At 38.7% G+C, this 17,313-nt stretch overlaps 1 protein-coding gene across 1 annotated transcript in view; it reads right to left on the minus strand.

The window, feature by feature from the left end:
* STT3B (STT3B, subunit of the oligosaccharyltransferase complex (catalytic)) overlaps positions 1-17,313 on the minus strand; it is a 46,985-nt gene that overhangs the window by 28,546 nt on the left and 1,126 nt on the right. The window contains exons 2-4 of the mRNA XM_006890627.1: positions 11,977-12,264; positions 6,279-6,344; positions 5,368-5,467 (exon numbers count right to left, since the gene is read on the minus strand). Of these exons, the coding sequence (XP_006890689.1) occupies positions 5,368-5,467; positions 6,279-6,344; positions 11,977-12,249 (439 nt within the window). The 5' untranslated portion in view covers positions 12,250-12,264. The remainder of the gene's footprint in view (positions 1-5,367; positions 5,468-6,278; positions 6,345-11,976; positions 12,265-17,313) is intronic.

Here is a 17,313-nt window from a genome sequence, read left to right on the forward strand (position 1 = left end):
CCAGCCAGGCAGCAGGCGAACCCTGAAGTGTCTTCAAGGTTAAATAACACCAGGGAGGGACCCAGTCCTTGGAACCATCACTCACACAAGGTCACAGGGACAGCACCTGCCCAGTGAGCAAACTCGGATGGGAGGGAGGGAGGGAGGCTGAATGACAGTGAGAACTACAGAGAACAGGAAGAGCAACGAGAGACTGGTTATATACCATCAAGTATGTACGAACAGGTGAGTACCACCCTCCTCTACAAAGGTGCACTAAATCTCAGTAAAACTTAAAAACTGGAATTCATGACACAGTTTCATTATGAATACGGAGGTGGTAGTAGAATACAGAGGCTTTCTGCTTTCAGTAGACCTAATGGGAACTGTCTGTTCTTGAAATGTTGCTTATCAGTTACAGCAAACAGAACGGTGACCATCAAGGAAAAGGATCACTCTGGGCTACTTTCTGACCACAGAAGGCAGTGGACGCGGATCGCCAAGGGCCACCTGTATGTACACTGTGCTGTCTAGTTGCCATCCAATCGGAGCCAACGCCTGGCATCGCTGTGGGTGCAGAGTGGGACTCTGCTCTCGAGTTTCCAAAGCTGTGACTTCGCGGAATCAATCACAAAGACAATCTCCAAGACCTTGAGACCTCTAGCGGGCTGAACAGCCAACCTTCTGGCCAGCAGCCTACACTCAACCCTCTGCACCACCCAGGGACAGGAAATAAAAACAAAGTTGTTTAAAAAGTACAAATTTTTGGAAAACAATGTATTCCAACTTTGTAAATAAATCAGAGTAATAAAAAAAAGTACAAATTTCAGAATTTTTACAATACTGCATACCACTTTACATAAACTGTACACTACACATAGCCGAGGACCATAACGACAGGCATTTTGTCATTTAACAAATGAGTGAAGAGTTCTGAGGAGCACTAAACTTCCTATCATGATGGGCCATCTGCCAAAAGAAAAATTATCAAAATATAAAAATACTAGCTAATCAACGCTATGAGTCGCTATGAGATGGAAACGACTCAACGGCACATAACAACAACAACAATCAACTTTCTTGTATCTAAAGCTATCTAATACAATCTTTTTTAAAAGTATTTAGAAAACCCTCAAAAGCTCGACTTAACAGGTTTTAGACACATTCTGTCATACAAAACTTTTCTTCAACACACAATGCAAAAAATACTTTGATATTAAGCATTTCCAGAGCATGAAAGGAAAACTGCAGCTTAAAGAAGACAACTTTGTAGTGAGAAAACCTACCAACTTTTATATTACTCTTTTAATTTTTAACTCATTTACAGTTCTCATTTGAGAAAAACCAATTTCATTCTATGATTATAACTACAACTTTTCACACTTTTCTTACTGATATATTGACAAACAATTTTCATTTCTTGGGTAAGTTATTTTGGAAACAGTACAGGTTTTGTGGAAGACCAAAACCCTTTCTTCTCTTCTCTGATGGCGATTACCCACATCCCTAAGAGCAGTGCATAACGTTCTGGCCACTAATGAAAAGGCTGGACATTTATATCCACCCAGGGGAATGCACTCAAGGCCGGCAAGCCATGTCCTAACAACGAACCGCTGGCGCAGTTTTACTCTGATAATCAACCACACAGCTACCATTAGGTGGGATCAACTCAACAGCAACTGGTGCTTCTGTGGTGTGCTGGAGCCCGTTCTGGCACCAACAACCCAACAGGACAGAGCAGGACTGACCCACAGGGTATCCTAGGAAGGAATCTATCATGGGGAGAGCCAAAGCAGTATTCCCCAGGAAGTGACTGGGTGCATTTAATGAATCAGGAAAGGAAAGCATCGTTGACAAACGGTGCAGGGACAGTCAACTTTCACATGTAAAAGCATCATGACCCTAAGTCTTGTAAAAAACAACTAAAAAGGATCAACAACCTGAACAGAAGAGCTAAAACCATAGAAGTCTCCAGTAAATCTCACAACTTTGGATTTCATAACAGGTTCTTACATAAAAAAAGCACTGAGGCTGGAGGGGAATAACCCAAACTGGACATCAAAAGTAAACTCGTGCATCAAAGGACATTACCAAGAAAGTGAAAGAGACAACCTACAAATTCAAAGAATGTTCACAAATCATGTGAATATGGTTAACTATCAGCAACAGGTAAAAAACTCCGAGTTAAAGAAAAACACACCAAACCACCAAAAAAACAGTCCAATTTAGAAAATGTGGGGGGAAAAAACCCAAAACAACAAAAATAACTTGAATACTTATTTCTCAAAAAAAGATACACAAATGGTCAAGAAACAGAAAAAGATGCTGAACCATCTTTAGTCATTCATGAATGCAAATCAAAATCACTGTACGTCAATTCCTCCTCACTTGGGATAGCTGTCTGAAAAAATGGAAAATGATCTTGGCAAGGACATGGAGAAACTAGAGTCCTTTTGTACGGCTGGGGGGAATGTAAAATGATGCAGCTGCTATGGAAAATAGCTTGCACTTCTTCAAAAAGTTAAACACAGAACTCTGACATGGCTCAGTAATTCCACTCCTAGGTACATACCCCAAAGAAGTGAACGCAGGAATCGTAAGATACTTTCTCTCCAGTGTTCAGTGCAAAATCATTTTGATGGCGAGAAAAACTGTAGTACAGGCAGTCCCGGATTAGGACGGAACGCCTACTTATTTAAATTTTCCCTTTCTTTGAAACAGCTAAGCCAACTGCTATTCACAATAACCCTTCAGCACAATCATCTATATTTGCTACATGTGATGTTTTTAAGTAACTGAAAAGGTTTTGGGTTGCTGAGGTTTTATTTTTATCTCAAACAGAAGGCCATTTTTCTATCTGAATGGGTAGCAGTACAAACTTAGTATCTGATTTGGTTGAATTTAAAAAATTCAAGTTGATTCCAACTCAGTAATGCTCCTTCTTCTAAGTTTCCAAGGCGTAAATCTTTATAGGAGGATTCTTTTCCCAAGGAACTCAAACAAGGTGGGTTCAAACTACCAACCTTCTGGTTAGCAGTCAGACACATAATGCACTATGCCATCAGGCTCCTTAGTAGCAGCAATCAATGACTTGGCATCAATTTCCTGACAAATAACCTAACCAGCAGAGTACATTGCAGAGCTGCTAGCTCTCACACACTAGGTATGTTACCTGCAGGATTTCTAAAGATTGTTTAAAAAAATTAACTTTAGATCTATTCTGTTTACAGCTGACTTGTACAAATGACTCCTTACTATTTTTATTTTTAATTCAACAGTAGGAGTCTTTTTTATATTCATAAGACATATAATGTCCAAATCACTTGTACACAATCTATGCTGTATGCTTGTAATCTCTGGGTGACCAGCAAATAGTACTGTAAAACATCATTACTTTATAAAATTCTTCTCCACACTCTACTCCCACGACCATCAAGTCCTTTTTCTGAATTCCCTTACACTGATAGTTTCTCAGGGTAGAGCGTTTCTCTGGGGTCCCGGTGGCCCAGTGGGAAGGAGCTACACTGCCACCAGAACCCTTGGTTCAAATCCACCAGCTGCTCCGTGGGAGAATGAGGAGCGATCTCCCTCCTCCAGTAGGTTTTACTGCCTCTGCATCTGCTGCAGGGTCAGCTACGAGTGAGATCGTGCCGCCTCAACGGCATGCCGCAGACAGGGCAGGAAGCTAGCAGGGGCTGATAGGACAGAATCGCTGTCACATCACTCCATGCTGACTCTTCATCAGGTTTCCAAGGGTGTAAATCCATGGGAGGAAAACACCCATCTTTCTTTCTTGAAGCCACTGGTGGAATCAAACCTGCAGAGATGTGTGGCCTTTAAGTTAGCCGTGCCAACTCCCTGTGGACCAGGTCACTCAAGCTCCCCCTGTATTCCAACAGCACAGTATTCACTTAACATGAGGCACAACTGAAATTTTAGTATTATGAGCGCTAGTGCCCAAACATCTGAATTCAGGACACGGAGCTCCACTACCAACTCTATAACCTTGAGCAAATGATCAGCTCTTTACCTATTTTTTCCTCTAAAGTGGGAAGCTGTCTACCCTCAGTGTGTTATGAAGTCTCCAAGGGTAAAATCCACGTGATGAACAGTCTGTGGTGCATATTAAGAATGCAACTTATTGTCTCAGTGATGATTATTACAATGTGCGCTAAATGGTTAGTTTCATCATTTTTAGGTCTGTTTTTTTTTAATGCATCACTACTATCTAATTCCAAACACATTTCATCAAACTGAAAAGAAATCTTGAATTCATAAAGTCCCTCTGTACTCATTCCTCAAGTCCCTCGCAATCATTCATTTACTACAAATTTCTGTGGATTTGTCTCTTCTGAACATCTCACAGAAAGAAACACAATCACAGGATGTGGTCTTTTGAGTCTGGTTTCTTTCACTTACCATCAAGTTTTCAAGAGTCACCCATGTTATAGCCTATATCAATATTTCATTCCTTTTTACAGTGGAGTAGGATTATTCCATTGTATGGATATACCACACTTTGTTTCATTCCCCCGCTGATGGACCTTGGGTTGTCTTCATGTTTTAGCAATTATGAATGCTGCTGCTATGAACATTCACGCACAAGCTTTTGTGTGAACACATCAGTTCTCTTGGAGGAAATATGTAAGTGTGGAATTGCTGGGTTATAAAATAAAGACTTCTGTGTATAAGATTTTGGGGAAGTGTCAAAACTTTTTTGGCAAAGTTACTATCACTTTAAAATGGAATTTCTATTCAAGTAAGTAGACCTTATTTTTCTTTTTCTGAGAACACTATTTTAATGGAAGAGTAGTATTTTACCAAAACATTGGTTTCAAATCACAATTTTTCTGATTAATGAGTGTCTATTATAAAAAATAAGGTAAGATACTATCATTTGAAAGATTCTCACCCCCCCAAAATATTGTTTTAATACATGCAGAGAAAATATGTTTTCTAAATAAAATAGACCTGTGCTATTTGTGTATTACACAAAGTTGGGCTTTTAAAAACTTGTCAAAGTCTTTACTTAGAATGCAAAATTCCTTACAGTGATTAATCTAGACTTGAATAACATGTGATATAAAAGATAAAGATCATTTACGACCCGTACCCACAAAAAAAATGGCTGACAAATATAAAACCGGGCCTAGTTTTTACAACAGAACAAAAAGTACTCAAGAGAAAAAGTTGACAGCAAAGCATTTTAATGTAAAAAAGCCTAAACCTCCTTCATATAAGAAGCAAAAAAACCCCCAAAAAACAAAAAACAAAAAACCCGGCAGTTGTTTTCTTTGTTCATTTGTAACACAGCTCAAGAGGAGTATCTGGACATTCAACAGAACGGATGTACGAGAGCCCTCCGAGCCTGCCCGTCAAATCACTCACCGATGTAGACTCTCTTGCTGTATCTCTGCATCAGGAGTAACACAAACACGTGCAGTGGGATAAGGTTGATGATGAACACATAACCACCCCAGGCAGAGACCTACGAGGGGAAAAAGGCTCAATTACTTCCTATTTTTATCTTTTAATATAGTTTATTTTTCCTCATGATGATGACCTAAACATTACTGAGCAAATACAAAAGTACTTCTCTATTTTGGTAGTTTTAAGAAATGCTTAAATAAAAAACTATAGAAACCTCTTAATAAGCTATTTCTAATTTTTACTGACAATTAACTGAGAAAAAGCATGATTCCAAGTTTTTCTACCTACAGGGAAGACATTGTTCTAGTTAGATCCAAGAAGAAAATTGAAAATGCTTTAAAGTGTAAAATGGTAAGTTGAAAAGCTGTCATGAAGAAAGTTTAAGGATGCAGTTCATCAAGGTATTTTACTGAAAATCAGGTTCAATTTACCCACTTTTAGGATAAACACATTTCAAGAAACACTATTAAGAATAAAACCAATGTTAGCAAGCATCAACAGCTCCACTAAAATACTTAGATGATCAAGATACACTCTGAAGCAGCAATGACTTCCCACAAATATACTACAAAGGTCCAATTTAAATGTGGAGTCTGTATTATAAAGTTTGAATAATCCTATTTAATCAGAATCTTTGAAGATGCTGTGGCCTAACTTAGTAACAGATTACAAAGGAATGTTCATTTTCAGCCAACAGAATTTTTCTTTTTTTTTCCACTGTTTTTAGTAATAGGCAATACAATCTTGCCAAAAAACAGTTCTTAGTTATGCTATGCTAATTAAAGGTCTAGATCATTTGTACCAATAACCACCTCAGGACACTCACTATGTTGTTGTCCCAATAATAGAAATGTAATAGAAAATCTTACCATATAGAAATACGACAAGCAGCAGCACACTGTCCAAAAAACTGACCCAGTTTTTACAGATTTTACCTAAAAACAAAAATAAAGTAAGGGACAGGTCTGCAAATACTCCTGCTGAATTAAAAGAACCCAAGTCACATTAAATATTTAGTAAACCTGAGAGGGAAAAATCAAGAGTTGATTTTTGGTTTTTTTAAAAAAATAGACATGAAATAAAGCAATAACATGAAATAATTCATTCTAACAATGAAATGTTTTTCAAATCTACTTAAATATACACATATAACACAGGTCAGAGTTTACTTTTCACTCTTTTCGCCTAAAAGCTCCAGTAAACATGATCACCTTAATAACAATTTCTCCTTCATTTGTTACATATTCTATTTTTTAAAAAACTAAAACCGTAACTAAATATAAATGATTTTCATGGCATGCAAAAATTACTCAATTTTTTAAAATTCGTATTTTAATTTCCTTACAAAGGCCAATCATTTATTAGACTCCTATGGTTAACTCTTTGTAGAAAGTAAAATCAACAGTTCACTTGCTTCAGTTCAGACTTGTTCAGTAAATTCACATTTGCATAGGTTGGTTACTTAGATGCAAATCACCTTAATATAGAACTTTTCTCATTTACATATATGCTCATATATAACTCATGTATAATTTTAATTATGTATATCCATTGCTGAAAACTCCATTATATTGAAATTTATAGACACTATAATCCACACCTTAAAGGATATGTAACCTTAAAATAATTTTTAGAAGGCTTAATGATATAGAACTAAAATTCTCAATTTACTCAAAAGGAATCAAAGAAAATAAAGGATGACCAATGTTTGCTATTGTGTACCATCAAGCTGGAACTGACTCTTAGCCGACCCTCTGGCGGGTTTTCAGAAGCAGTTAATTACACAGGAGGAGACTGCCCATCTTTCACCTGCGGAGCAGCTGGTGGATTTGAACTGTGTGCCTTGGGGACTGCAGTGAAGCTTCTTGCCACTAGGCTACCAGAACACCAATGTCTATGTCCTTAAGAAAATCCAATAAAATAACCGATTTCCAAACATGTGCTTGGATGTGAAAAAAAAAAACCAAAATTACTACCATCTTAAAAGGAATTTTACATTCTAATAATGCAAATTTTAAATTCTTAAGTCAATGGAGTAAATCTTTAAGGTTAATTAAATAAGTGTATCCTAAAGAAGTAACAGCTATCTTTTTACATGTAATTTTCTATTCATAAAATTTTGTATAATTATTTTCTATTCTGCATCCTCACATGCAAGTTGAAATTTAAGTGTCTTTTAAAAAGCTGATTTCAAGTAACTCTACTTTTAAAATGTAACTGGTGAGTGATGGGCACTCTCCTCCCACATAATGTGGTGGTGGTCAGTACCATCGAGCTGACCACAAGAACCCTATGAACAAGAGATCTGACCTTGCCTTCTCCTCTTTCCAATAGTCCTGCATGTACCTTTCAACCCACTCAGAATTCCTTCTTTAAAGTGAAAATACTGCTTTAATTTTTCCCAAGGATGCTGGTGGGAAAGTGTAGGCAAGGAAGCTCTCTGGCCTCCAGTGCACACTCAGGACCAGTGGTGTGACATGTGGTCATCCAGTGGGGCCCAAAACACCACTGGCCACATTCTCAGCAATGACGCAGCCTTGAGCTGGTGATCATTCAGCAGCCTTCTTCACATGGGCATCTCCACTCCACAACTCTTCAGACCACCTGGCCCCACTGCACAGCCAGACCACAGCCTGCCTGCGGCCAGCCTTCCTCTGACACTCTAGGAGTGTGGCCTCCTGAGTGCCAAGCAGCTCCAGGCTGGCCCTGGCCCAGCAGAACAAGACATCTTGCCTTCTTCACTGATGTCCTTCCAATCTGTCCCTCCTTGGGCACGCTCTTTCAAGTCTTAGGACACTATGAAGGGTTGCTTGGTATCTTTTTTTTTTTTAATTTTGTATTTTTTTTTTTTTTTTTTTTTACAGAGGTTTTGGATTTCCATTCATTCATTGCCTCAATTTTCTCCCTTCCCACCCCTCCCCACTAGGTATCTTTTTTCTTTTTATCACATTAGTTGCTCCCCGCCCCCCCAGTGACAATCTGATATACAGATGACGGAACGTTGTTTGCTGGGGTGGGGGATGGAATATGATTTGAAGCATTTACTGATGAAAATTATAAACTACACACAGCCTTCAGTATGGAATATACATCAACATAAAACTCCTCCCAACTGGACAGGCAAACAGCATCATAGTAAGTGCAGACAAGATGCCACTGTCAAGGACTTTGTTCCACTTGGATTCACAATTGGTGCCCATGAGAGCATCAGCCGAGAAATTAAATGATGTATTACATGGGCAAATGTGCTGTTAAGAACTTTTACCATCAATAAACAAATGGAGAGAGAGTGATGCACTCACACAGTTGAACATTATGCAGTATTAAGGAACAGCCAACCCGTGAAGTATTAAGCAACATGGGCAAGTCTGCAGAACTCAGTCACAAGAAGATAAATATTGCAGATCAGTAACTGTGAAAATAGAGGGTGACTAAGGTTTGGGGGTGTGAGGAGGGATTGGGAGAAGTGGAACACACAGTCAATGAACACTGTAAATGATCAGGACAAAGGATCTGCCTAAGAAGTACTGATGAAAAACCAATATGGCTACTGAAAATGAGCAAATAGGAATAAGTTACATATAACTGCTCTGAAGGGATGTAGAAGCCGCAGAGGGAAAACAGTAATTCATTCTATGAAACACAATGTATATACATTTTAAAAAGCAGTGGTCAATAGTGTAAATGGGTGACATGGACCTGAATGTTCGAAAACAAGACAAAGAACCTCTCTGTCAAAGTGTTTAAGAGCAAGAATGTCACTTGGGGGCCCAAGGTCTGTCTGAGCAGAGCCAGAGCACTTCTAGTCACCTCACATGCACGTCAGAGTAGAGCAATGGATAAGAAGAGAGAGCAACAATCAACGCTTTTAAGATGTGACACTGCAAACTGCCAAAATAACAAACTTGTCCAGAACGAAATGCAATCCAAGTGCGCTCTGGAGGCCACGAATGGGGAGACTTCAAGCTCCCTCCTTCTTGGTCAACATTGTAAGAAAAGCCAGTCCCTGGAGGAGGACATCATACTTGGAAAAGAGGGTCAGTAAACCAGAGGAGGACCTGCAGCACTGGGTGGTCATCCTGCTGGGCGGCTGCCAAACAATTATACTCTTACAGAAAAAATCTAAATACTTTGTTACTTTTACCTCAAGTGAACCAAGACTGTTATTACAAGAAAATCAAGAGGAATTTTTTAAGTATTAAATACAGTTTATACTCTGAAATTTCTTGACTTTAAAACCAATTGTGTATATAGGCTGAGACAAATGAGAAATGGATTTATGTTGGAAGTCAAACGCTTCCAACAGACAGTGCAGGGCAGTAACTGGATCATCACATAATGTGAAAAGAAATTGTTTAAAAAAATCTCCAATATCTACTTCACACCATATAACAAAACCCCCTTAAAATGGATCCAGTGGATAAATATAAAAGATAAATCTTCATGACTTTAATGAAATTTCTAATTTAACTCTAAAATGTCACATAATCAAAGAAACAAATTACTGCATCAAAATAAAACTTTCATAAATCCAAAGGTATTATCAAAATATTGAAGACAAAAAAGTGACAGCTCACCAAATATTTGCAGATCATACAATTAGATAATGTTACTAACTAGAATATGTAAAGAATTCTTAAAAAATATCAATAATTAGTCAAACAAATTAAAAATGAATAAATTATATGAACATACATTTCTCTAGTAAAAATACACAGCAAGTCTCTAAGCACATGATCATTAAGAAAATATAAGATCACAATCCAATACTGCTTCATATCCACTTGGATAGATTATTATTTTAATATACATATATGCATAAAGGCATAGATTCACAAAACACAGGAAGTAAGTGCTGTTAAGATTGTCGATAGCCTACACACAGGGAGCTGATGTATGCTATTACCAGAGGAATTGTGGAATTGGAAGTTAGGAGGCTTAAATGGGGGTGATAGTCTGGATTTAAGAATGGTCTGGAATTAGAGAATCATGTGGTTAGAGAGTATAATGTTTTGTTACGTGAATTTTGTCTTCCTTTTGGTTAAACCTCACGGTGTTACAAAAGAAAATACTAAATTATATGGACAGCAAGCAGTTAGCTTCATTTCTTAAAAGTGCAATCTTAGAAATACATACAAAAGCACAGGGTACTTCTATCTAGTGACTTTTATCATTGTATGTATTTTTCTATAGACAAAATGTCTTTTTGATTATGTATTATTTTAAAACTTATTACAGAATATTTCAAAGAATACAGAACAGTCAAGGGTCTAGTCATCCAAATATATAAATGCTAATATATTTACATTAGATGATCCTGTTCTTATGTGCTGTCAAGTCAACTACAACTCTCAGCAATCCTGTGATAACAGATCTGAACCTCGTCCTATCCTGTGCCAACCTCAACTTCTCTGATACACTGCGGCCTGATGTTAGAGTCACCGTGTCAATCCACCTGGTGGAGGGTCTTCAGCTCCACCTTTCTCAGCATCTCTTTTCCCAAGGACCATCTCCTCCTGATGATAAAGTATGTGCGATCAAGTGTCAGCATCACTGCCTCTAAGGAGCACCGATTTGTTTGGGTTTTTTACACTGAATGGGAATATTCAATACCCTTCAACATCACAATTTAAAGCCACCTGTAGTTTCATAAATTTTTTTTTGCTGACTTAAACAACAAGAGCAACAGCAGCAATATCCTGTTTGCTGTCACCTTCATCTCCACAAGTGCTTTTCTTTCAAATGCAAGAGTAAGCCATTCTTTACTGACTGACCTCAATAGTCCCCTCTGAAACTCCTTGCCAAGCAAAAGTATCCACTAGACCCGCCAGCCACAGGGAAACCTTTTGTTTAACACAGCAACACCCCATGGATTATGCTACCAGAGCCCCCCTAAAGATATACTTCCTGAATACATTAAAAAGTATTGATCTATGTAAAATGTTGACAATTCCCAGCCTCCCCCTACCAAAAAAGAAGCATGAAGACAAAAACTAAGGTTCGAATAACAAATTAATCCAAGTTTTAAAAGTTGAACTTAGCAATAAGTAATTTTACAATTTTCCATGTAAAAATAACAAAATTAGCCTTTAAATGACTTGGTAGAAGAAAAATAAGCAAGAATGCTAGTTATGAAGCCAAATTTGAGATCTCAAGCCACTGGACAACACTTCAACTTCCCCTCTCTCTTAGGAAACATCAACAGCTTGTCTTTGGATATTTTTTTTTTACTATTTAACTTAAAAAATAAGGATATTATGATCTATACAATTACACTTATCAGAAAATATGTCAATATATTGACATATACATCAATATGTCAAAATATTTTTGCTTATCTTCCACCTATCTATAGAACTATAAACACTATGTCAAAGCCAGACATTTTGAAATTTTACTAAGTAATAGTTTTTACAAAGAGTAACAACAGATCACTTTCTGCAATGCTAAGTGACAACAACATATGGTGCTAACTTTCCCCTCCAGGTCCCTAAGACAACCAACAGTATCTCAGGAGAAAGGTCATGGGTATTCATGGTAACAAAACATTCAATGTTACTTACTTACCCACAAGTAGTATGTGAACTGAAGTGCAAAAATTGCGATGCCTTCATTATCAAAGGATCCAGCTACTGAGCGAGATATGTAACCTGGTACAATAGCAATGAAACAAGCAGCTAAAAGTCCTGCTCCTTGGTTCCAAAGTTCTCTCGTCAGCAGGAAAGTAGATATAGAGGTAAGGCCGCTAAAGGTGGGTGCAAGGAACACACAGACATCCCTTATATGGACTGTTATGTTCAATGTATTTAAAATCCAGTGAATAAGGCCAGCTGTTATCATCAATCCTGGGTAAACCTAGAAAGGAGGAAGGAGAGAAGGGAACTTTAATCACTACACACATATAAGATAAAGTACCTAAAAATACTACCATCATCAGCTCTCTTCATTATTACGCAGTCTTTATATTGGGTTTGAGAACAAGATCTCATACCTGTTTACCTTTCCATACTACAAATGAGACGCCCATTTTGTATTATATATTAAAGAAAAATGTCAGAGACAGCAAAGGAAAAAGATCAGACATTCCTGCATTTTGCTTTTCACCACAAAACAGGGTCTAGTGTCCTTTACACATACTTGTATGTGTAAAAGGAAAAAAGGGCAAAAGACAAGGAAATCTGAGGTTGAAAAAAATGAGTGATGGAGTATCGATAAATCAGTGTCCCCTCTTTTCAAGCTCAAGATTCAGAAAAAGAAAAAAGAACCAGGGAGTCAGTAAAATTGAAAAAAAAAATAAAAATGGAAGAGTGGAAGTCCTTCTATTGCCTAAGATGTGGAGGGATGATGTTTAGGGAAAGGAAGCCAAATACACTGGAAAAGAGTCAGTTACACTCCTTACAGTAAACTTCACCGAGGAACGGAAAACAGAGTACTCAAAGAACAGTCCATGGAGCCTTCTTTTTAAATTAATCCTCAGTGACAAATGTGCATTTAATCTATACCCTTAGTTAAATCCTCAAAGAGCCTCTTCGTCTGCTACAAAGATAATGCTATATATATATATATAGTTCCTTTACCACTTGGTGCCAGTTAAAACTGCAAATTCCTCACAGTCTTAGCCGACCTCCCTGACTTTTTTTTTATTCTCTTAACACTATTTCACTCCTTTCTATACTTTAAAGGCCCACCACCTCCATTAGACTATAAACTCTAGAAAAAGTAGGATATCTTCCCCTGCATTGAGAATAGCGAAAATACAGTAATTTTTTAAAATGAAAATTTTGTTCTATTTCAGTCAATACCAGGTCTTAGCATATGATTCTGTCAGTAACCATTTAAAGAAAATAGAATGAATTTTAATGTACTTCTCAGGGTAAGCCAATATTTCCATGCAGTATGGCAGACTGAGCGGACATGTCAGAATATATTAGATAGAAATACTGAGGAAAGAACCTTGTGTACCAAAGAAGGCACAGTATACTCAAAAGAAAGGGAGCTCAAGAGACACCAACAATGAAGAGGAAATCCAAAGTAGTACTGATGCCAAGGAACCCCACAAGTAATGAGAAGACAGGGGGGAAAACAACCCCTAACTCATACAGACATGCTTAGGGACAGCAGACTAGCTTATTATCACCTAGAAACGATCACAGACCGAATGGCTGCTTTCCTGGCTATCCTAAGTATGAGACTGACGTCATCGGGTGCTACTGAGTCAACTTCAATTCAGAAAACTGTGTGATCGTGTGTCAGCCTCACAATTTCGGATGTGCTTAAGCCCATGTTACAAGCACAGAGTCGTCAACCCACTGAGAATCTTCCTCTCCTTCTCTGACCGTCTACTTTTCCAGGATCTGTCCATCTTGATGAGGGTCTCACCTGCCTTTTTTCTATTCTAATGAGCACTTCTTCCAAGACAGCTGTCTGTTCTTTTGACAGTCCAACACCACAACTCAAAGAGCTTTTCTGTGGTCTTCCATGTCCAATTTATGCTTCCAGGAAGTAAATAGAAACACCATAGCTTAGGTCAGTCAGGCACACGTCAAGTCTTCAACCAGACTGAAGTCTTACTCTTTAGCATTTAAAAAAGTCCTTGAAACAGGTTCAGTGGAGCATGTCATTGAGCTCTTCACTGCTACTACCTTGGTGTTAACTGTAGATACAAGTAAATCTTTACCAAGTGTAATTTTTCCTTTATTTACCATGATGTTGACTTATTGGTCCAGTTTTAAGACTTCTGTTTTCTTGATAGTAAGGTGTAACCCACAGTGAAGGCTTTGATCTTTTCCTGTAAGAGCTTCCACCTCTGCTCCCAGCAAACATGGCTATGTCATCTGCACACAGCATGGTGCTGAGGAGTCTTCTTCCAATCCTGATGCCACTTTGTCTTCATAGAGTCCAGCTTCCGGAATGACCAGCTTAGCACACAAATGGAACAGGTATCCTGCTGTAACCATTCCAGATTGGAAACCATGTAAGGATTTCCCTGTTCTGCCTGAACAATCACTTCAGGTGTCAAATGAGCACAACTAAAGTGTTCTGGAATCCTCATTAAAACTCATTCACAGCAGCCAAAATACCTTCAAGACATTCTACCTGAACTTAGGAATCATCTCAAGTCAGATGTGATGCACTGCATATTAACAATCAAAGATTAGATGAGTTATGAGAGTACATCAAGAGGATCATACATGAAGAAAGCAAAAGGTCATTAAAAAGGTAGAGGAGAAAGACAAGAACAAAATGGATACAAGAAGAGAAACTTGCTGCAGAGTGTTTGTTAGAGGAAACTGAGTTAACTACAATTCATCCTGGCCCTCTGAACACACAGACTGCAAGCTTGCCGCATCCTGCGCTGTCCCCGAGTCACTGTCAGTTCATCGGGTTGGGGGACCTTCCTCTCGCTGTGATTCTCCATCTTTCCAGCAAGTGGCCCTCCTGACAACATGCTCCAAGTCCCACCATCCTTGCCTCTACCCAGCATCTTGATTGCACTTCCTCTAAGATGCGCTAGTTGGTTCTGTAGGTGGTCCATGGGATATTCAGTACTCATCAAAAGCACGATCTAACAATAGTAATTCTTCTTTGGTCATCCAAAGAAGTTAAGTGAGAAGAAAAAACAGTACCTTAAAGGTAACTTGAGACAAAACAAAGTATGCTAATGAAATGTGTAAAAACCTGGTAGTAAAAAAAAAAAGGAAATTTTCTTTAAGAATGGAAGTAGTAATATAGAGTCACTGTACCAAAAAGAATTGGTCAATACAGAATTAATTCAGGATTATATGAATTGTATCAAGAACCAACGATAGTGAAGGACCAGTGTCACTAAGCCTCCAGGCTACACTGAAGACACTGGCAAAAAATTAGGCTCTTGAAATTGATGGACCATTAAATGACTGTGCCCTTTCAAAAAAAGAGTGAACCAAAAGAAGGTGATATTATCAAAATATTATCTGGAAATAAATAATAAAAGATTATTCAAGACGAGCTGGAGCAGTAAATTGACAGGAAACTGCCAGAAATTCAAGACAGATTCAGAAGAGGTTATGGAATGGGGAAACGTTACTGCCTCTGAAAACCTGCTAAAGGGTCAGCTTTGGTTTGGCTGGTTCCAATTTTTTTTTCTCTATAATTATATTTTATTAATTTTCATAAACATTTACAGAGATTTTGGGCTTCCACTCATTCAACGTCTTTGCAATTTAAGCGATGCCACCATCATTCGCAAATGCACTTCAGCTCTGGAAGCACCCCAAGGAAGCTGCGACTGCTAAGCAGAAGGCAGCGTATGCTGATGCATGTGCTCTGCCAGAAAGCAGTGCTTGCAGAGAGGAGAATCTGAGCTCTGCTGGAACCAAACTCCTGAGCTGGGCAGGGCTCTCCAAGCCACGCAGGCAGCTTCAGAAAAAGACTGATGAGTGCTGTTCTTGCAGTTCTCTCCTATGACTGATGATTCATAGAGGAGCAGTGACATTGGCCTCAAAGGGCAGCCAGCCAATTGTTGTCTAGGGCAAAGGCACAAAAAAGCAAAGTTAAATTCATATCCTGGGTCTGGTTGTCAAGTTGAGTAATGACTCGTTGCAACTCTATAAACAACAGACCGGACCCTGTCCTATCCTGTGTCATCATCATAATATCTGACATACTTATGCCATTGCCATGCCAATCTGCCTCATAGATCTTCCTCTCTTTTGCTGACCCTTCATCTTTCCAAGTATGTTGTCCCAATTTCATTGTCTCTGACACACCTACCTTCATTACCCCAGTCATTGAGTCAGTCCATCTCTTTCAGAGTCTTCCTCTCTTGTGTTGTCTCTCCACCTTCCCAAGCATGATATCCCTCTCCAAGAACTAGTAACTCCTTGAAACATGCCCAAAGTATGTCAGACGGAGTTTCAAAATCCTTGCCTCCAAGGAATAGACTGGTTTTACTCTCTCCAGGATGGACCTGTTTATTCTTTTAACAGTCCATATTCAATACTCTTCTCCAGCACCACAACTCAAAAGCATCAATTCTTCATCTATCATCCTTAGTCATTGAAACCTATACTTGGAGCAGGAGGCAGTCATTATAACAGAGCAAGGAAACAAACATTGCATCATTCAAAATGAGGAAAGGTGTACACCAGGGATGCATCCAATCTCCATACCATTTCAATCTATATGTGGAACAGATCATCCAGGACGTTGGGCTCTATGAAGAGGGATGTACAATCAGAAGTGGAGGAAGACTCATCAATAATCTGGGTTATGCAGATGATACAATGTTGCTTGCCAAAAATAAGGATGATCTTAGACATTTACAGCAAAAGGTCAAGGACTGAAGCTCAGCATCAAGAAAACAAAGACTCTCACCACGGGGTTGATTGGCAGCATCGTGATAGATTGTGAAGAGACTGAGATTGTTAACAGCTTCAGTTTACTTGGCTCCACAATCAATATTCTCTATACCAGCAGCCATGAAAGAAAAAGTTTAATTATATTCAGAAAATCTGCTGTCAGGGACCTCTACAGAGTACTGAAGAACAAGGTGCCAGTCAGAGACTAAATGTGCCTGATCCAGGCCATGATTTTCTCAACTACTTGCTATGTATCAGAGAGATGGACAATGACTAAAGATGTTAGAAGGGAACATTGTTGTTGTTGTTGTTGTTGTTAAGTGTCGTCGAGTCGCAGGCGACTCATAGCAACCCTATGAAGGAGAGTCCTTCACGCTTGGATGCCTTTCATCCTCTCTCCAAGTTCATAGGGTTTCCGGAGGCAAGCTATTATGGAAGTGGACGCCACTCCTCCTTCCACGCTTGTTCAGTCGGGGAGCTCCACCCCACTCTCAGTCCACATTGGGTAGTCAACCATTAACGCATTTGACACATCCGTGTCACAGTGTTCAGCCTCACAGCAACC

This window comes from Elephantulus edwardii, unplaced genomic scaffold (assembly GCF_000299155.1).
Source record: "Elephantulus edwardii isolate Elephantulus edwardi_28Jun2011 unplaced genomic scaffold, EleEdw1.0 scaffold00091, whole genome shotgun sequence".
Classification (NCBI taxonomy): domain Eukaryota; kingdom Metazoa; phylum Chordata; class Mammalia; order Macroscelidea; family Macroscelididae; genus Elephantulus; species Elephantulus edwardii.